At 46.5% G+C, this 21,560-nt stretch overlaps 1 protein-coding gene across 3 annotated transcripts in view; it reads left to right on the top strand.

The window, feature by feature from the left end:
* The window catches only part of LOC141270530 (uncharacterized), a 58,946-nt gene that overhangs the window by 7,184 nt on the left and 30,202 nt on the right, over nt 1–21,560 (top strand). For 2 of the 3 annotated variants that reach the window (XM_073680570.1, XM_073680569.1), the window contains exons 2-6: nt 6,762–6,910; nt 7,040–7,219; nt 7,302–7,425; nt 7,509–7,606; nt 7,804–7,894. In XM_073680570.1, the coding sequence (XP_073536671.1) occupies nt 6,833–6,910; nt 7,040–7,219; nt 7,302–7,425; nt 7,509–7,606; nt 7,804–7,894 (571 nt within the window). In that variant the 5' untranslated portion in view covers nt 6,762–6,832. Of the gene's footprint in view, nt 1–700; nt 823–6,761; nt 6,911–7,039; nt 7,220–7,301; nt 7,426–7,508; nt 7,607–7,803; nt 7,895–21,560 lie in introns of all 3 variants that reach the window. The other variant, XM_073680568.1, reaches the window with a different exon arrangement.

The raw sequence follows: 21,560 nt of genomic DNA, 5'->3' as shown, positions 1-21,560 counted from the left end.
CCCCCAGAGATCCTGAGATCGGGCTCTGCAGTCCTGGATGAATGGGAGGTTTGTGCTCGGCCTCCCCTCCCCCAGGTGCTGGTCGCTGGGGTCTGACCTGTGGACCCCCAGAGATCCTGAGATCGGGCTCTGCAGTCCTGGATGGATGGGAGGTTTGTGCTCGGCCTCCCCTCCCCCAGGTGCTGGTGGCTGGGGTCTGACCTGTGGACCCCCAGAGATCCTGAGATCGGGCTCTGCAGTACTGGATGGATGGGAGGTTTGTGCTCGGCCTCCCCTCCCCCAGGTGCTGATTGCTGGGGTCTGACCTGTGGACCCCCAGAGATCCTGAGATCGGGCTCTGCAGTCCTGGATGGATGGGAGGTTTGTTCTCGGCCTCCGCTCCATTCATTATGGGACTGCAGGGAACGGCCGAGTGCTGCAGGATTCTCCGGGGCTGCACCATTAAGGACATGACTGCGGGGACCCCAACCAAACGCCGACTCGTGCTTAATACCCCACCACCCCCTTACGTTGCCAAAAATACACGAGGTACAGCTTGATGGGTGAAGGTCTGTCACAGCTTTATTAATCATCCGTTTATTTTTCCGTTAGAAAGACACTTAACTTATCAACATGATCGTCGCCAAATGCCCTGTTGTCTTGTCACAGGCAAGTCAGCCAACGAGCGGTACTTTACAACATGTCCTTTCTTTATTTCCAGGCCACGGAGGATCCTGCGTATTCGTATGCAGGACTGCGACCCCCATCCATCGCTTGTAATGCTTGTTCGACTCTGTCTTGGAGTCCAATGTCCGTGAGGTGCACTCCGTCGGGCCTTAGAAGGTTTGCATTATCCCCTTCTAGTTGACGGTGCCGTATCACCACTCCGCTTCTGTCCCTTACAAATTTTGACATCCGTGCATTGATTGTACGCCTCGTGCGTTCGATGGCCGTGCTGTCTCGTGCTCCTTGCCACACTGCTCTCGGCACGATCTCAGACCACACTATTGTGAGTTTGGGAAAAAATGCTTTGAAACGCTCCTTATCTAATTTCATCATTTTAACCAATTCTGCGATCTTGTAATGGCAGAGGTAGTTTTCTCCGGCATGTATGACCAGAATAACAGGAACCCCTTGCTTCTCTCGCGATATCGACCACCTCCAGGAGCACCGGTGGCAGTTGTAGGCCTCTTATACCTCTCCAATTAAATTTGATTCCCACAAAAACCCAAATTGCTCCCGCCTGGGCGGCATTTTGCCCGTTTGTCTGCCCAATATACGAATTAATGGCTTAATACCCAAACTGTTGGCTTTGCGACACCTGGAAGAAAATAAACTTTGTTAAGTTAACAAGTCCGGTCTTATGTATCTCGCGAAAAACGCGGAGCACCATCGGCCTATACTTTGAACTTCTGTCTCTGGCAATCCTGCTCTTGCTGCGCCTATGCAGAATGAGTGTGTCCCGTGTGCCAGGTGCCCCTGCTGGATGGATCTACTTTGGATTTGTGTATGCGTAAACGTATAACTTTATTGGCTATGACTACGTCTTCGTGGATTAACCCTCCGCTGGCGCTGTTCTTTGATCGAGGAACTAATTCGTGATGTGTAGCTTCGCAAAGAAGGCGATCCCAAAGGCGACAGACAGGAGTGTCGACTCAAATTGGGAGTGGCATGTTACTGCCGTTAATGATATGATACGAGTAAGCAGGCTTATCGTAATGGGGTGAATACAAACACATGAAAACGCATAAAATGCCATCCTCTGCAGCGTGTCCACATAGACATTACCTGTCTGATCTGCTCATATAGGTACTATACACATGATCAGTTTTTAAATACATCAGTTAGGGATTGCTCTGATGTGGGTTACCTTGACGTTGGTAGAGCGGCTTAGTATACATTTTTTGCAAAAAACCAAATACCCTGTTTTTTTTATCACCTTTTTACTAGCACTTGCTGTTTACTGTTACTTTTTTACAACAGAGTATTTATACGTTTGTTTTACTGTGTCCTTGTGTTTTTATCGAAATGGGGTGTCTGCATTCCTTGCTTGACTGAGCCCTTTTCCACCCTTTTAAGCATTGTCTAATGATGAATGTTTTTGTCAAGTCTTCCCGATTCAGTAATTGGAAATGAAATGCCACTCTGGCCAGCCACTGCTGTGCCGACGCCCCTGATATGCCTCTATTCACTAGCTGGTGGAGAAATTTGATGATGACTTCTAATCTGGCTTGGTCACACCTGTCCACTCGTCTGCTAGCCACTCTTCCCATGCCTTACCATGTTGACGGCGCGACGGAAGCTCAGAATAATGGCATCAGTTGTTCGCCACTATGTCCCAACGGGAGGGGGGGCAGAGGAAGCCCGACGGATGGGCGTTGGGGAGGAGCTCTCTGAAAACCTGCTGTGAAGATATTCAAGGTAATCCCATGTCAATCACTGTGCACTGTTTGGCAGGGTTACAGAGATCTCCATGTACAGTGAAATCTGACACTTTTGAATGCTTCTGCAGCAAGCAGAAGGGAGGGGACAGAGGAGCAGGGGGGTGACAAATCCCACAGCAGCTGCACAGGATTTGTCCCTTCCTCCATGTCATGTGCTCCTGTGTGTGAACTGCTATAATTCAACAGTGAGTTATGGGAAGACGATACATCTCAGTGATAAACAAACCGGATTTTGGGGAACCTGAGGGAATGGGGAATGTCACCCTAGCTTTAAACACAGTCCAGCTTGCCCGGCTGGATACCCAGCACTGCCTTGCATGGTGGGGCAGTCCCAGGAGAGCTAGGGCTCCCAGATAAGGCCACATGGCAGGGTTCCCCCACAACCCGGATGTTCGATGGCCATAGTAGTCCGTTTAGACCGTAGACTTGGTCAGAAGCAGAGGAGAAGTGGGCGCTACGCATGGTCACAGTGACCGTGGCCACTGTCACGAGCGGTGGTGAGACCCGGAATCCAGGGGCCCCTTGGGAGTCCAATGGCTTCTCCCCTTCCGACCAAGTGGCTGCCGGGTCAGAAGGAGGCCAGGAGACAGGTCCCGGGGAACTGACAGAAGATGTGGCAGTTTCGTCTATTCTGGCCACGTCCAGTCAGGGGTTTCAGGCGGCATTAGAGACTAGTGACAGCCTGAAAGCTCTTAAGGAGCAGGTGGCACAGCCTGCCTCGGACTCAGACCTCGAGCGGGTGGTCTGGGATCAAGGATGGCTGTACCGGCTAACGGTCCAGCGAGGTTCACTGGAGGGGTGGCCCAGGGACCGACTGTTAGTGGTACCCTATCCTTTCATTGTGGAGTTGATGCGGATGGCGCACGGACATCTAGGGATCCATAAGACCAAGGCCAGGCTAGTCCAGCATTTCTACTGGCTATTAAGGTCGTGTGACACCTGTCAGAGGGTGGGGAAGGCGGGGCGGTGCCCCAAAGCCCCACTGGTAACTCTGACCATCATTGAAGAGCCTTTCAGGAGGGTGGCTGTGGATTTGGTTGGCCCGATGGCGACCCCCAGCAGCTCTGGGAAACCCTTTATACTGACGGTGGTAGACTATGCCACCCGGTACCCGGAAGCGGTAGCCTTGTCGTCCATTCGGGCAGACAAGGTGGCCACCACCTTACTGGAGATTTTCTCTCGAGTTGGTTTTCCCCAGGAAATGCTCACCGACCGGGGGACCCAGTTCATGTCGCAGCTGATGGAGTCCCTCTGTAAGCAAATACAGGTGCAACATCTGGTGACCAGCCTGTACCACCCACAGATCAACGGTCTGTGCAAATGGTTCAGTGACACCCTGAAGCGTAACTATCCCGCCACGTATTTTTTAGGATATCGGTCTAACCAGGGGCCCATCGCGGTTACGCTCACAGGGGTCCTTGGATTCTGACTGTGGGAGTTTGGTTGATAATTTGCTTGTCGGACGAGAACATCTTGCGGCGGGGTGGACTTCCCCGCAGGCTGAGCATTCGTGTTTGAATTTGCATAGTCCAAAAAAACGATAGTGTCCCTCATTATACAACCAGCAGGCCCCGGGTCTACATACCACCACTGAATTTTGGCCTGCTGTTGTCGGTTGTCCAGTAGCCGCTGTTGAAAAGGGGTGGTGCTTTTGCGACAGCATAAGTCGCAGCCAAACGTCGGTTGCTTTTACCCCCCCCAGCCTAATAAAGGTTGCAGGGCCAACCGCCTTCGGAACTCTTCATCATAGCGCCACCATGCGGAACCATGTGGGCTTTGTACGAGTTGTAAACCATATCTTGGTATATGAATAGTTCTGAACAGCGTTCCGTATGCTTTTGGCCCATTATGCAACCCAGCACAGAAAACGCTTGTAACCAATTGTTCATTGTTTTTGCGACCTTTTGTCTGTGCTTTTCGAATGATCTGTCGGCTATTTTTCTTTTTGTCGATAGTATGCTGGCCAGCGGATACGAGTGACCATATGTCAATGTACTCATTATTCCATATCTTAATTTTGGTTTCCTCGGCTATATGAGATCCCAATGGGCTAAACCCGCAAAAAAATGCATCTTTATGCACGCCGGCTGAGGGCTGTGTCACTTTCGTGGTACTGTGCTTGCTGGCGCGGATAATTGGTCCTTAAGGGCAGTGACCAAGTAGGTGTTACCAATTCCCATTCCCGTTATATTGTACTCACCCATGCCTGCGGCTGGAGGAGGGACTCCGTGGTATGGATGAGCTCCGGCACCAGTATCGATTGACGTGTGTGGCGTGCGTCGTCTTGAAGTCCTGGATGATGTTGGTGGGTCGAGCAGGCTGGAAGCCTTGGCTCACTTCTGTCCCCCGAAGGACCGGATTGACGTGACCATTTGTCGGAGCTCTCCGATGTGCTCGACATCTCAGATGGTGAAGATGGAGAGCGCCACCTCAAGGACCAAGATCTATGACCCCTCCTATGGGATACCGATTTCTGCCGTGAATGTGAAGACCGCTTCCCTCGCCGTCGTGTGCGCCGGTGTCCATGATGTATTTGAGAGGATGTGGAAGTAGAGTCAAATGAGCTGTGGCAAGTACGCCGTGTCGTGTCTCTCTCTGTGATGAGGGGGGTCCGTTATGTTATCAGCTATGCTGTCGAGGCATGTGGGAATTGTGGCGAGGGGGGTTAATAACTGTAGCCAATTTTGGGCTGTCATGCTGTAGGGCTGTTCTAGTGGGGGCTGGAAAAAAACGGAAATTCTGAACTGAAAAAGTAAATTAGTGTGCATGCAGTGTAAGTACATGTTCACACATGGCCATTGAACAGAAAAAAACAAAGACAAAAGCACAATACACAGTTACCCTAAAGTAAATAAAATAAATAAACTGAAAAAGTGCATGAAGGTAATGATAATAATGAAAATAATGAAGGGTATTTAATTAACCTAATTTTGATAAAAATAATGTAAACGCCGTCCCGCCCCGTCATTGCAACCCTTGTGGGACAGTCCTAACACTGTACTAAAACCTTACCATTTGTCATATGACGTACATATGAATAAGGATGAGAGACTGAACCACTTGTAATAGGAGAGACCTGGGAAGCAGAATGAATTTTCCGGTTCAGAGAAAGGGCGGCCACTCCCTTATATGCACTAATGCACACTGGGCTGAAAAAAAACGGAAATTCTGAACTGAAAAAGTAAATTAGTGTGCTTGCTGTGTAAGTACATGTTCACACATCGCCATTGAACAGAAAATGGCTTTTACATTATTTTGATCAAAATTATGTTCACTAAATACCCTTTATTATTTTCATTATTATCATTACCTTCATGCACTTTTGCAGTTTATTTATTTATTTTATTTACTTTATGGTAACTGTGTATTATGCTTTTGTCTTTGTTTGTTTTCTAGTGGGGGCTGGGTTGCGTTTATTTCAGGGAGCTGAGGGGTTAATTGTGTGCCCCACAGCGCCTGCTGCTGGCAGGTGTTTATCTGTTCTTGTACATAATGGTGGGCATTTATCTTTATTACTGGGGGTGATGTTTATTTTGGGGGTCTGTCCAGTGTGTTCCTTGGTTTTCATGATGCTGTTTGATCTCTAAAGTTCTCAAACAATTCTCTGAGGCCTTCACAGAACAACTTTAGTTATACTAGAGTCAAATTACACAAATGTGGACTCCGTTTACTAACTATGTGACTTCTGGAGGCAATTGTTCACTCAGGATTTTATTTAGGAGTATAAGAGTACAGGGAGCTGAATACAAATGCATGTCACAACTTGTAGATTTATATTTTTAAAACACTTTAAAAGCCTTGTATCATTTCCTTTACACATCACAAATACTTGCTACTTTGTATTGGTATATCACATAAAATCCACTTAAGTTTGTGGGTGTAATATGAAAAAATGTGACAAATTTTACGTGGTACGAATTCCTTTTCAAGGCCCTGTATGTAGTGCTGCGTTATATATTGCCAAGGGGATAAAAACAAGGAGATTCTTTAGGAGGTTTCCCAAGCAATTGCCAGCAAGCAGTCTGTTAAAAATGAGTAGCACACAGATGCCATCTATATGCTGCCCAAATTTTTTTTTTCTCAAATCCATTAATTTGAATGACCAAGTTTAGTCTGCAAACTGGCCCAGAGTAGAACATTTCTTACTCTTTTTTTTCTTTTAAATGTGAATAGGGTGTAATTAGATGGCTATGGGCCTCAGGGTAACTTTTGGACCTGGGTGCCATACATGTCAGCATAATTTCTGCAGCCAGTGATTTGATATAAAGTCTCCAGTGATTGTGTTTTTACATGGATTTTGTATGATGTTACTTATGATCTCATCTTCTTCCCATTCAGGCCCCTACAATATCTGATCTTCTCAGTGGAAATCTCTATATAAGAGATTTTTTCTGATAGACCCATCAAGGATGAAAAGGAACAGTGATAAGATGACAGAGAGGATATTACACCTCACCCTAGAGATTCTCTTCCGGCTTACTGGAGAGGTGAGAGATTCTGATGACGTCACATTACATCATTCTTATCTATGGGGAAAACAGATGGACAGAACTGGAGAGGTGAGGACTCTGGAAATGTCTGTAGTGAGATTTATTAATGTGTCTCTCCATAACCAGGATTACACCGTAGTGAAGAAGACCTCTAGTGAGTGCTGTCAGGCCCCTGTGCCTGAGGAATGGGGAAGAACCCTGAGCCCAATCACGGGGCTTCCACCTCACCCCCTGATACATGAGGACATCAATGACCAGAAGATCCTAGAACTCACCTACAAGATGATTGAGCTGCTGACTGGAGAGGTGACACTGCTGGGAATGCTGGGACATTATACAGTAACGCTATGAAGGGAGCGGGGGATGACGGTATTATTGTATGTGTCAGGTTCCTATAAGGTGTGAGGATATCGCCATCTATTTCTCCATGGAGGAGTGGGAGTATTTACAAGGACACAAAGATCTGTACAAGGATGTCATGATGGAGGTTCCCCAGCCCCTCTCATCACCCGGTAATAGACTGGACTAAATACACATGGCCTAGAATTATCTGTATGTAAAGAATGAATTCAGTCCCTGTATGTGTTTCCTCCAGTTCTATCCAGTAAGAGGACAACACCAGAGAGATGTCCCCGTCCTCTTCTTCCACTGGACTGTAAACAAGAAGATTCCTATGTTCCTCAGGATGATCAGGTAGATGGAGAGAAGGTGCCATGAGATCTCCCCTATAATATGTAGACAACTGTGAAGGGTTTGTACTTGGTCTTGTTTTATCCACCAGTATTATATGTTTTATACTTGTGTAATGAGAACGGTGGAGATGGCAGGATTAGAGCTGATCATATATGTGACTTCTCCATCTGTCTGTTACTTTACAATATTTGTTTCAGGGTAAAGATCTGACCCATATTAATACTACAGAGACATATGTGAGATGTGATGAGCGGTGTAAAGAGGAGTTGTTTACAGATGACAGCGCAGGTGAGTAGTGGCTTCTCTTGAATTCGTACTATGTTCTGCACTGCTATGTATGCCAAATGAAAAGCAATGCCTAATTTTAGCTCTGAGAAGTTACATTTTTGGGGACATCTGTTTAATGTTTGCTAAATTTTTATTCTTTGCTGGGTAGCCATCCCTTCCAATATAAGGACATTGGGAGCTGTGAAGAAGCATTGACTTTTAACCGTCCAAAAATTATCCCTTTTTGGGAGTCTTTTGTTAGATGTACACAGTGCAGCACAGGGTTCCATCTCAGGGGCAGCACAGGCAGGAGATGTCTTTAGCACTGGCTGCTTATTCAGTACAGGTTGGATTATGATGAGCAGGCAGCGGCACTGGCTCTTTACCAAGAAGCCAATGATGCCAGTGCCGCTGCCTGCTCATCATGTCACCACTGGTAGATCTAATTATTGGAGATAGCTATGTTAATCACCTGTCCTGGCCAGAATGGCTACCTTCCCATTTGACTGCTGCCCTTTGCTGTGCTCCGCGTTGAGTTTTAAAAGTTGCCTGATGCGTCTCTGTGACATCATGTTCATAGGCCAGTTAGAGTCACACCCTTGTCTTAGTGTTGAGACTTCAGAGTTCAGTTGTTCAGAATGCTCCAACAATTCTTTTACATCGTGCTGTCATTTTGCATTCGTGTATGATTCCTGTAGGCTAGTCTTGAGTGAATATGTCCGAATTCCGATCTCAAAAGTTAAATTTGACGCAAATATGGCACATTCGGATTCTTGATCAGAAACGCGAGCATTTTTTCTTAAAATCAGGAAAAATCGGTAACATTTGACGAACAAACGCGAGAAAATTATTGCAGTGCAACTAAAGTGTTTTTAATGCTTTGCCTAGCATACGGCTTGTGTATGATGAGATGGGGAAGTGTTTGATGAGGGGGTAGGGCTGGGGGAGAGCAGACACAAGCTGACAGCAGCACCGTGCTTCTAATTTTTTTTTTCTCTAACTTTGTGTGCAAATCGCGGCTAGCCAATCAGAGCTCAGAAAGCATCCACACTGTCCAGACAGAAGGGTTTGTGCAATTGGCTGCTGAAATCACATGTCCTTTCTATATAAAAAGCGGCCATGTTTCCTGAGCGCCATTTTATGCATGTTACTGCTCACCGATGCTGCTCCACCCTGCTCCTGTGTATTTAGAGATATTAGCTAGATAGTTAGGCAGTTGCTTGAAACTCAGATAGTTTAGATAACTAGTTTCCTGTGTGTCTGTGAAATCGACCTTCCAGCAGATTTTTTTTTGTGCTATTACTGAGGTCCAGACAAAAACAGCAGGGCCCATGTCATAGAACTCTGTTGCACACTGCTTATATTGTGCTCCATGCACGAGTATCCCTTCAATCTATTTTTTCACTTGCTAATGTGATACAGCAAGCAAGCCCTACTAGCCCACCTTTTCATTTTGTGGGATTGAAATTCAGCTGTATGCAGAGTACAAAAATATTTTTTGGACTCTGGGTAGCAAAAGTAAAAAATATTTTTTCTGTTGCTACCCAGAGTCCAAAAAATATTTTTTTCTGTCGCAAACGTGATACAGTCGGCTATAAGCCACCTAGTCCTTTAGTGGAGTTGAAATTCAGCAGTTTTCAGAGTAAAAAAAATGTATATTTTTTCTTTTGCTAGCCAGAGTACGAAAATATTTTTTTCTGTCGCAAATGTGATACAGTCTGCCATAAGCCACCTAGTCCTTTTGTGGTGGTGAAATTCAGCTGTATGCAGAGCTTATGCAGAGTAAAAAAATCAATTTTTTGCTGTGATTAACGTGATACAGCAGGCTAGATCTGAGTTTGAAATATCTTGGAGCATATATTATATGTTATACAGGCCTCATCCACACTAAAAAAATACTTTCTTCTGTTCCTAAAGTTATACAGTAGGGGACATCTCAGTTTGAAATAGTTTGGAGAATACCTCTTATGTTATACAGGCCTCATCCACACTAAATAAATACTTTCTTCTGTTACTAACGTCATACAGTAGGGGACATCTCAGGGTGCCAAGGGAGGGTGGATCACTGCGATTGAAGGGGGGTTGGTAATACCAGACAAACTGTTAGTGAAGATGCAAGAGGCGAGGAACAAATGGATGAGGAAGTGGTGATGGGTGACAACAGTCAAAAGATGAAGAGGATAATCATCCCCTCTCTGTTTGTGTTTGGCGGGAGGGGACGGAGGAAACCAGCATCAGAGTTACCCAGCCACCAACACAGCATGGGCTTGAACCTCATGGAAGAACCCGACATATGAGTGCCTTCTTGCTGCACTATCTGCAACATTATCCCCGTATAGTTATGATTCTAAATAGTGCTGACTACTGGGTTGCCACCCTGTTAGGTCCACGTTATAAGAGTAAATTTTGCCAGATGCTTCCCGCCATGGAAAGGGACCTGTGAATGCTGGAGTATCAAAACACACTTTTACACAACCTTAAGATAGGTTTTCCTTAAAACAGCAGTGAGGCACACAGTGTGCATCGCAGCTTTACACTTCAAACCTCCGGCACGTCAATTCGTCATCGACAAAATATTAGCAGCAGCAGTAGTGTAAGTGGCAGAAGCAATTTCTGTGAGTCCTTTCACACATTTTTTAGAACAGTTCGTGCACCAGCACAACAGAGTACAAGTCTGACACGTGGTGAATGACTAGAGAGGATGGTGCACTCCTGCTTGAGTCTCCATCTGCTGGGTTGGCTGTAGTGGAAGAGGTGTCATTCCTAATTCAACTATTTCTACTGTACTGAAACTGATGCCACTTTGCTGGTGTCTGCCACTAATTTTTGGAAATGTGGAGAATCCTGATTGGGTCTCCATATACTGAGTTGGCTGTAGTGGAAGAGGTGTCTGTCCCCGTTACACTACTTCTAAATTACTGAAACTGATGCCACTTCGGAGGTGTGAGGCCCTCATTTTTTTAATGTGAAGACTCCTAGTTGGGTCTCCATCTGCTGGGTTGCCTGTAATGAAAGAGGTTTTTTATCTCCATTATAATAGTTATATTCTAGTGAAATTAATTTTCTGGACCCCGTCAGCTGTAACGGAAGCGGACATACCTGCTGTGTTTGTTTCACCGAGCACACCACATGTTTCTCAATCCACCGTAACATCTCCGCCTGCACCTCACTCATGGTCCAGCAGTTTGTCCGTTTCACCGTACTCCGTCTTCTCTCAGCACTGCAGCAAGCCCTCGGTCCTGCAGTTGTGGTCACGTAAAAGATTGTTTACTTCTACACATGACAAAGCTAAGAGGTTGAACTCCACCATCTCCAATCTGTTGGCCACAGAAATGATAGTTTACGCCCTAATTTTTTTAAAATGTGAACAGTCCTGATTGTGTCTCCGTCTGCTGGGTTGGCTGTAGTAGAAGAATTGTCGGTCCCCAGTATACTCCTTCTACTCTATTGAAGTTGATGCCACTTTGGTGGTTTCAGGCCCTAATTTTTTTAAATTTGAACACTCCTGATTGAGTCTACATCTACTGGGTTGGCTGTAGTGTAAGAAGTGTCGTTCCTAATTCTACAATTTCTACTGTACTGAAATTGATGACACTTTACTAATGTCTGCCACAAATTTTTGGAAATGTGGGGAATACTGATTGGGTCTTCATCTACTGGTTTGGCTGTAGTGGAAGAGGTTTTAGTCTCCATTATACTACTTCTACGCTGGTGAAATTGATGCCACTTTGGTGGTGTTAGGTCGTAACTTAGGGAATTGTGAACAATCCTGATTGGGTCTCCATCTGCTGGGATGGCTGTAGTGGAAAAGGTGTCAGTCCCTATTATAGTAGTTATACTCTATTTAAATTAATTCTTTGGCGTCGATATTGTTCTCACAGGGGTACACATGATAAAATAGAAATTGGTTTTCTTTCTACCGTCGAATATAAAACAATCTATGTTTCATCTTTCAATTCTTTGGGGCAGATATTGTTCTTCACGCAGGGGTACACAGACATGATAAACTCAAAATTGGTATATAAAGCAGACTACATCTCAGCTTAAAATTCTTTGGGGCAAATACTGTTCTCCATACAGGGAAAAAAAAAATTGGGTTTGAGCAGCTTCCTGACCCTTGTCAGCAGACATAAGCCCCTGGGGGGGCAGGTGATCCTGATGAGACTCAGATACCTGAGGGTCACACAGACTGTACTGTGCTGTCAGGGCAAGAAGAGGAGGAGAGTAACTGTCAGGGCGAAGAATTGGAAAATGATGATGAGGTTGTGTATCCCACTTGGTGTGAACCCAGAGGCACGCAGCTGAGTAGCTCATCTGAGGAGGAGGAGGAAGACGAGGTTACTTTGCTTTCTACGGTGCAGACTCGGAGTGATGCAAGCGCGACGAGAACTGCATCCTTAGCCACAACTGTGGCTGTGGCCAGCAGAGGTCGCGGGTCTGCAGCTCGCAGGGGCGGCAAGGGTTGCCTAGCCTGGGCCTTTTTTGAAACTGCAAACAGTGAGCCAACTCACGTTATCTGCAAACCTTACAAAAAAAAACTCAGTAGAGGGAAAAAGTGCAATAATTTGACTACTACATGCATAAACTTTCACATGCGCAATCAACATGCTTTACACTGGCAATCTCACTGCGATGAAATGCGGACCATCAGCCGCCCCATCAATCGCATCTGCTGCTTCTTCCTTCTCCTCTGTTACCATGCCAAGTATTGTCACGCTGGTCTCTGACCGCAGAACCTCCGGTTCTTTACCCTCTCCAGTCAGGTTGAGTGAGAGCCCTTCAGCTGTAACGGAAGCTGACATGCCTGCTGTTTTTAACCGATCTCAGAGAATGAGGACACCACAAATTTATCAATCCGTCATAACATCTCCACCAGCACCTCACTCACGGTCCAGCAGTTTGTCCATTTCACTGTACTCCACCCTCTCTCAGCACTGTAGCCAGCCCTCAGTCCCGTAGTTGTAGTCATGTAAAAGATTGTTTCTTCCTAAATATGGCACAACTAAGAGATTCAACTCTACCATCTCCAATTTGTTGGCCATGGAAATAGTGGTGTCAGGCCCTAATTTTTTGAACTGTGAACACTCCTAGTTGGATTTCCATCTGTTGGGTTGGCTATAGTGGAAGAGTTGTCGGTCCCCATTATACTAGTTCTACTCTAGTGAAATTAATTCTTTGGTGCAGACATTGTTGTCACAGGGGTAAACATGATGTAATAGAAATTGGTTTTCTTACTATCGTGATATATAAAGCAGGCCATATATCATCTTTTAATTCTTTGGTGCTGATATTGTTCTCTATACAGTGGTACACATTAGTGATGAGAGAGCACTAAATGTGCTTAGCTTAGTGGTTTTGCGGTTTCTCAAAACCTACCCAGAGCTGCTTGTGAAAGTTCAACTCGCGTGTGCTTGTTTCAGAAAGTCAGCTACAGCTTCCACCACCCTGGCAGTGCTTAAGCAGTGTTTGCAGCTTCCAGCTCACCGACTGCTGTGCGATGTCACCACACGTTGGAAATCAACGTTGCAGATGTTGGGAAGGATTTGTGAGCAGCAGAGGGCAGTTGTTGAGTACCAGCTTCAACACGCTCATTGGAATTCAGGTCAGCCTCCGCACATAAGAGCTAATGAGTGGGCATGGATGTATGACATCTGTGCCATCCTCCGAAACTTTGAGGACTCCACCAAGATGGTAAGCAGCGATGACGCCATAATTAGCGTCACCATCCTGCTTGTCTGTCTACTGAAACGCTCGGTGCTCACAATTAAAGAGGAGGCATTTCAGGTGGAGTAAGGAACTATACAGGGTAATACTACACAGCCCAGCCTCATCTCCGATTGGGTGATAATGAGGAGGAGGTGGAGAGCATGGACACTCGTCCTCTTGGTGAGGACAAGGAAGTCTTGGCTGTCTTGGAAGTCTTGATACCCCTCTTTCAGTCTTTAGGAAAGCTGTATGAGTTTTGTCTAATGATGACCTTCAGTAGCCTAAACCGTAGCTTTGCTTATGCACATTATTTCTCAAAACGCATTGCAGATCAGGCCATTGCCAACTCTATAGTCATGAAATTCAAGGCGCAAAGAAAGAACTTTGTCTGTCAAAGCACCACCGAGAAGTGTGAGCTGATGTTGGATGGGCTGTCATTGCTTATGGAACAAGCTGCATTAGAAAACTTTCCTGGAAGAAATTACAGTCAGAGTAGATACAGTTTCCCTCTATGCCAGTCCTTTCACGGAGCTAAAGAATATGGCTGAGGTGAAATATAACTGTCACCGAGAAGCAGTGTCAGACTGAAGAACATTGGGCCCACCAGAGGATTTGATTCGGAGGGACCACCGTTCTCCTCCACTCAAGAGCCCCATAGCAGCTGCAAGGTTTACGCTATGAACTCTCCTGAAGGAGAAGCCAGGGCCCACCGGAGGAGTCTCCGGTTCTCTGTTGGGCCCGTCCAACCCTGCCGAGAAGAAGCCTTGGCTAAGAAAAGTGTGTGTGAAGGTTCCTGGACACTCTATGGCTGCTTTTTTACTGTGGACTGGCTCCAGCAATCTATAAGATTGCAATCTATAAGATCCGTTCACTGGCTCCTAATTGCCCAGCGTATCCAGTTCAAACTACTAACATTGACTTACTGTTAGAACCCTCCTGTTTGTTTTTTTCCATCTTGTGTTTTGCGGTCATGTGACCGTCTACCTTTATATTCCAGCTCCGCCCTTTTGGCTGTGCTGGACTTCAGTGTTTGACTGTTTCTCTAGCTTGGTGCTTCGGTGACTTTCTCTGTCAGTTCGCTTGGTCCTGCTGGGACCTTTAGTGCATTTTTGTCGGTTTGTCTTTTGTGTTCTACAACAACTTCTCTGTTTAGGAGGTGTCCCATTTTTGTCCCAGTCCTTAGTTCTTTTAGGGACCCCTCCCCTTATGCTATAGGTCTTCGTTCAGACTAGCCGAGGACTAAAGCGGGTCTGTTCGCTAGGAACAGGCAGCCCGCTACATCGTAGAGATTCAGCTTAGTCTTAGTGTAAGGACAGCCTTCCTCTATCTTTCCTTAGTACTTGTTGCAGATAAAAGGAAAGAAATTCAGGGATCAGTATGGTTTCCGTCCAGGATTTGGCTCAACGCTTGCAGCGATTGTCTCTGGAGGTGGCCGAGCTACAGCAACACGTGAGTAGCTGTTCTGGAGCGCATTTTGTGGAACCCAAGGTAGGACTGCCTGATGTTTTTTATGGTAAACAGCAAGATTTTTTTTCCTTTAAAAATGCCTGTTTGTTATATTTTCGTTTGAGACCAAGGTCCTCTGGAAATGAATCACAGCGCATTGGTTTTATGTCACTTTTGTGCAATGAACCACAGGGGTGGGCCTTTTCTCTCCAACCTAATGATCCGTGTTTAAGGTCTGTAGAAGAATTTTTTTCTGCTATGGGGCTATTATATGACAATCCTGATAGAATCTCATCTGCTGAGGCAGAACTCAGGCGTTTGAATCAGGGGTCAGGTGATGTTGAAAATTAGTGCACACACTTCAGGAGATGGGCTTCAGAAGTCAAATGGAATGATCCTGCGCTGAAATGTTTATTTCTTGCTCGTCTGAGTGAAAGGGTTAAGGATCTGCTAATTGCATTCCCCGCACCTGAGACTCTGCATAATGCCATGCAATAAGCTGTTCGTGTGGACAGGAGACTGAGGTCCAGGGTGAATGAGGTAAAGACTCCTGTAATGTCAGGTCCTAGTCCCCAGAAAATCTGTTCTGACGGCGGAGAACCGATGGAGGTTGGGGCGATGTCACTCCGCTCTCAGGAAGGTTCGCCGAGGGACTGTGTCTTTATTGTGGTAAAGCTGACCATTTGATTAAGTATTGTGAGCTTCGTTTAAGTAAAGAAAAAAAAAAGGTCAGTTACGCCCGTATAGCTTGTTTACGCTCTGCAAGAGTATTTCTTTCTGGGAGTATTACTTTGCAGGAAAATTTGATTGAATTTCAGGTATTTGTGGATTGTTGTTCAACACTTAATGTGATTGATAAAGGGTTTTTGGAAAACCTTGAATTGAAATCCAAACCTTTTGTCATCACCTATTTCTGTGATTGCAATTGATAACACTCCCTTGAAATGTATTACTCACAAGGTTGCTGCATTTCCCCTCACTATTAGGCTATGTGCACACGATGCAGAAATGCTCAGGATTATTTCCTGAGCGTTTCTGCATCTCCCTGGCAGAAAAAAACGCATGCGGATTGTACATGCGTTTTCCTGCCAGGGACATGCGGAAATGAAGCGGTCCCACTGACATTTCCGCATGCAGATTGACAAGCGCTTCCCAAGCGATTAGCATCACTTGGAAAGTGCTTGTGACAACTAGGTCACACTATATAAATCCATGCAAACAGCATGGATTTATATAATGTGACCCGAGAGAGTGGTAAAAATAAAAAAATAAATGTATACTTACCCTCCGATGGCCCCCGGTGTCCCGCTCACTCCGTTCTCCCTTGTCGGCAACACTTGCCGACGTCAGCGGCACGTGACCCGTCACATGACTCTGACGTCAGCGCAGGTCATTCAACTCACTGCAAAGTGCCGGGAACCAAACAGGAGCTGTGCGCGGGCCGACAGAAGGTAAGTATACATTTATTTTTTATTTTATTCTTGTATTTACATCTTTTTTATGGTACCTGGGTGTGGAGGAGAGTCTCATCTTCTCCACACTCGGGTACCATCCGCACATTAGAACGAGCCAATAACGCAAGTACAAATGCAGTCTTGCGGTATTGGCGCGTTCTAATGCAAGTCAATGGCGGCGAAAACGCTGCGTTTCCGCAAAATTAATGGACATGCTGCGGATTTTTGAGCGCAGCATAAACGCTGCGTAAAAATCCGCAGCATGGGCTCAGCACATGCGGATTTCCATTGGGGAACATTGCTGCCCTTCTACCATGCGTTTTTAATGCTTTTCCGCTGCGTTTCCGCAGCTGCAAAAACGCCGCGGAAACGCATTAAAAACGCATCGTGTGCGCACAGCCTTAATGTGTATATTTTGGACTTGGTTGTATTAGATAATTTACTCTCTCCAGTCGTTCTTGGATTGCCTTGGTTAAAACTGCACAATCCTTTGCTGGACTGGTCTACTAATGTGATTAAGTCTTGGAGTCCGAAGTGCTATGATAAATGTTGTCATGGTCGCATTGCGGCTGTGGAAAAAGGGGAATTACCGGAACCTATTCAAGATTTTTGGAGGGTTTTTTTCGGAGGAGGAGTCGCAAGTTTTACCTCCTCATAGGGATTATGATTGCGCTATTGAGTTTGTTCCTGGAACTACTCTTCCCAAGAGTCGCTTGTTTAATCTGACTATTCCTGAAAGAAAGGCCTTGGAGGAGTACATACAGACTAGCCTGGCTGCTGGTCACATTAGACCAGGGGTCTCAAACACGCGGCCCGCGGGCCGCATGCGGCCCCTGAGGCTGCTTTATGCGGCCCGCAGGCACAGACCCCTTGACGATCCCGACCTGGTCCAGGAGGAGCCGCCGACAGCAGCGCTGAATTGCCACACAGAGACTGTTTCCCAGCACTGCATTTCCAATGCCAGCCGCTGGCCAATCAGAGGCCAGCAGCTGATATCTGCGTGTCGGCGCAGCGAGTATGACGTCATTGCCATATGCAGATGTCAGCTGCTGGCCTCTGATTGGCCGGCGGCTGACATTGAAAATGCTGTGCTGGGAGACAGTCTCTGTGCGGCAATGCAGCGCTGCTGTCGGCGGCTCCTCCTGGACCAGGTCGGGATCGTCAAGGGGTCGGACTCTGTGGTGCCTGCGGGCCACATCTGCAGGAAGGCCGCCGAGGGAACGGAGGACAGGTGAGAATCATCTTTTTTTTTTTCTATTTTATGTGTGTGAAGAACAGCACAGGGGGCACAGAGCCACAACATGGGGACCGGGATGGGGCACAGAGCCACAAGAGGGGACCTGGATGGGGCACAGAGCCACAAGAGGGGACCTGGATGGGGCACATAGCCACAAAAGGGGACCTGGATGGGGCACATAGCCACAGGATGGGGACCTGGATGGGGCACAGAGCCTCAAGGTGTGGACCTGGATGGGGCACATAGCCTCAAGATGTGGACCTGGATGGGGCACATAGCCACAAGATAGGGACCTGGATGGGGCACAGAGCCACAAGATGGGGACCAGAGCCACAAGATGGGGACCTGGATGGGGCACATAGCCACAAGATGGGGACCTGGATGGGGCACATAGCCACAAGATGGGGACCTGGATGGGGAACATTGCCACAGGATGGGGACCTGGATGGGGCACATAGCCCCAAGATGGGGACCTGGATGAGGCACATTAGTACAAGATGGGCGCCAGGATGGGGAACGTTGCCACAGAATGGGGACCTGGATGGGGCACATAGCCACAAGATGGGGACCTGGATGGGGCACAGAGCCTCAAGATGTGGACCTGGATGGGGCACATAGCCTCAAGATGTGGACCTGGATGGGGCACATAGCCACAAGATGGGGACCTGGATGGGGCACAGAGCCACAAGATGGGGCACAGAGCCACAACATGGGGACCTGGATGGGGCACATAGCCACAAGATGGGGACCTGGATGGGGCACATAGCCTCAAGATGGGAACCTGGATGGGGCACATAGCCACAAGATGGGGACCTGGATGGGGAACATTGCCACAGGATGGGGACCTGGATGGGGCACATAGCCCCAAGATGGGGACCTGGATGAGGCACATTAGTACAAGATGGGCGCCAGGATGGGGAACGTTGCCACAGGATGGGGACCTGGATGGGGCACATAGCCACAAGATGGGGACCTGGATGGGGCACAGAGCCACATGATGGGGACCTGGATGGGGCACAGAGCCACAAGATGGGGACCAGAGCCACAAGATGGGGACCTGGATGGGGAACATTGCCACAGGATGGGGACCTGGATGGGGCACATAGCCCCAAGATGGGGACCTGGATGAGGCACATTAGTACAAGATGGGCGCCAGGATGGGGAACGTTGCCACAGGATGGGGACCTGGATGGGGCACATAGCCACAGGATGGGGACCTGGATGGGGCACATTAGTACAAGATGGGGACTTGGATGGGGAACATTACTACAAGATGTTTTCCATTATTACTATATGATGCTAATTGTAAGACAATATTACTGTATGTGGCCAATTGGGGGAAATAAAATTGTAAAAAAAATAAAAAATAAAATAAAGCATGAAAAAATATTGGGCACTAAAAATGCTGTTTTATATGTAAACTAAAGTAAACACAAAAAAGTGCACGTTTATTATCGCCATATCCATAACGACCCAAGCCATAAAAAAATAAACACGGCAAAAATGTTCAAAAGGTGTATACAAAAAAAATGGTATCACTAAAAATGTCACATTGAACAAAGAATGCGGCCCCCCAAATTCAAATTTTTTCCATGTGCGGCCCATATACCCAGCCGAGTTTGAGACCCCTGCATTAGACCTTCTAAGTCGCCTGTGGTAGTTGGATTTTTCTTTGTTAAAAAAAGGACGGGGGTTTACGTCCATGTCTGGATTTTCATGAAATTAATAAGATTACCGTACGCAATTCCTACCCATTGCCATTAATTCCTGACTTGTTTAACCAGTTGATGGGGGCCAAGTGGTTCTCTAAAATTGATCTCCGGGGGGCATACAATTTGTTACGAGTGAAGGAGGGTGATGAATGGAAAACTGCTTTTAACACTCCGGTAGGTCATTTTGAGAATCTGGTGATGGCTTTTGGTCTTACCAATCCACCTGCATTTTTTCAGAACCTTATTAATGATATCCTGAGACCTTTGATTGGTAGGAATGTGGTTGTGTATTTGGATGACATTTTGATTTATTCACCAGATCTAGAGTCCCATTGGCAGAGTGTATGTGAAGTTTTGCAGTTATTGAGTGATAATTCACTCTTTGCTAACCTGGAGAAATGTGAGTTCGCTGTGCAGAAAATTAGTTTTTTGGGCTACATTGTCTCCAGCGAGGGCTTTGATATGGACCCGGTGAAAGTTCAGGCTGTGAAAGAATGGCCTAGGCCTATTGGTTTGAAATCTATACCAATATTTTTGGGTTTTGCCAATTATTACAGAAAATTCATTAAGAATTTTTCTATAATTGTTAAGCCTCTGACTGATCTCACCAGGAAAGGTGCGAATACGGTCCAGTGGACTACTGAGGGCATTGAAGCGTTTGAGTATCTCAAAGAGAGGTTCAGTTCTGCCCCTATCCTTATGCAGCCTGATGAAACCAAGCCTTTTTTGGTTGAGGTCGATGCTTCATCGGTGGGGGTCGGAGCAGTTTTGTCTCAGGAGAACAGGGATGGAGTACATCCTTGTGCCTTCTTTTCGAAAAAAAATTTCGGAAACCGAACTGAATTATGATGTTGGAAATCGGGAGTTGTTGTCTATTAAACTCGCGTTTGAACATTGACGTAATTTTTTGGAAGGCGCTAGATTTCCTATTCAGGTTTTCACAGATCATAAGAATTTGATCTATCTGGATGCTGCCAAGCGCTTAAATGCCCGTCAAGCTAGGTGGACACTTTTTTTTCCTCCGTTTTATTTTTCTGTTACCTATATCCCTGGTACTAAGAATGATAAAGCCGAAGCTTTATCTCGCAGCTTCTCTCCTACGGTCGGTGCCGAGGAGGAGGAGAGCATTTTACAGAAAGGAGTTGTGGTGGCGGCATTGGACTCCGTTTTGGAGAATGGGATTCTGAAAGCTCAAGATGATGCTCCATCTAACACTCCCCATGGGAGGTTGTTCGTGCCTAGAGCCTTTAGGAGAGATTTGTTTGTGGCGTGTCATGAGTCTCGGTTGGCAGGTCATCCAGGAATTTCGGAGACTAAGAGACTTATCAGTCACAGTTTTTGGTGGCCTGGATGGCAGAAGGAAGTCATTAAGTGGGTGCATCAATGTACTGTGTGTGCTAGGTCAAAGGCTTCACATACTCCTGCTGCTGGGTTGCTTTGCCCTCTGGAGGTTCCTAGTGCTCCTTGACGCATCTCACAATGGATTTGGAGAATTTTTCCGGTGATTTGGAGAGAGTTTGGACTAATGTACGTTCAACCTTCAGGAGGCTAACAAGAAGTCCAAGAAGTATTTTGACAGGAAACGTAAGGAGGTTTTGTTTACTGTGGGTGACATGGTTTGGTTGTCCTCAAAGAACCTGCGGTTGAGGATTCCCTCTAAAAAACTGGGTCCTAAGTTTATGGGTCCATTTAAAGTGCTTCAGGTTGTTAACCCGTCTGCTGTTAGGTTGGATGTTCCTACTTCCTGGAAGATTAATCCTGTGTTTCATGCTTCCTTGTTGAAAAAGGCTAATGTATCACATAGGGATGCCACTGTCACAGTTCCTCCTGTGGTGGAAGACGGCGAATATGAAATTTCGCGTATCTTGAATTCTAGATGGCATAGAGGGAGATTACTGTCTCTTGTCTCCTGGAAGGGTTTCGATCCCAGACAGATGATGTCTCTGCTCCTAGGCTTGTTAAAGTTTTCCACAAGAGGTTTCCGGATAGGCCGCGGCTTGGAGGATCCGGAGGATCCTCATAAAAGAGGGGGTACTGTTAGAACCCTCCTGTTTTTTTTTTTTTTTCCATCTTGTGTTTTGCTTTCACGTGACCATCTGCCTTTATATTCCAGCTCCGCCCCTTTGGCTGTG

The sequence above is a fragment of the Phyllobates terribilis genome, unplaced genomic scaffold (assembly GCF_046119375.1).
Source record: "Phyllobates terribilis strain yellow unplaced genomic scaffold, ASM4611937v1 Scaffold_5__5_contigs__length_657084704, whole genome shotgun sequence".
Classification (NCBI taxonomy): Eukaryota; Metazoa; Chordata; class Amphibia; order Anura; family Dendrobatidae; genus Phyllobates; species Phyllobates terribilis.
The sequence above is the reverse complement of the archived record's forward strand: the minus strand, read 5'-3'. Positions and strand labels throughout refer to the sequence as shown.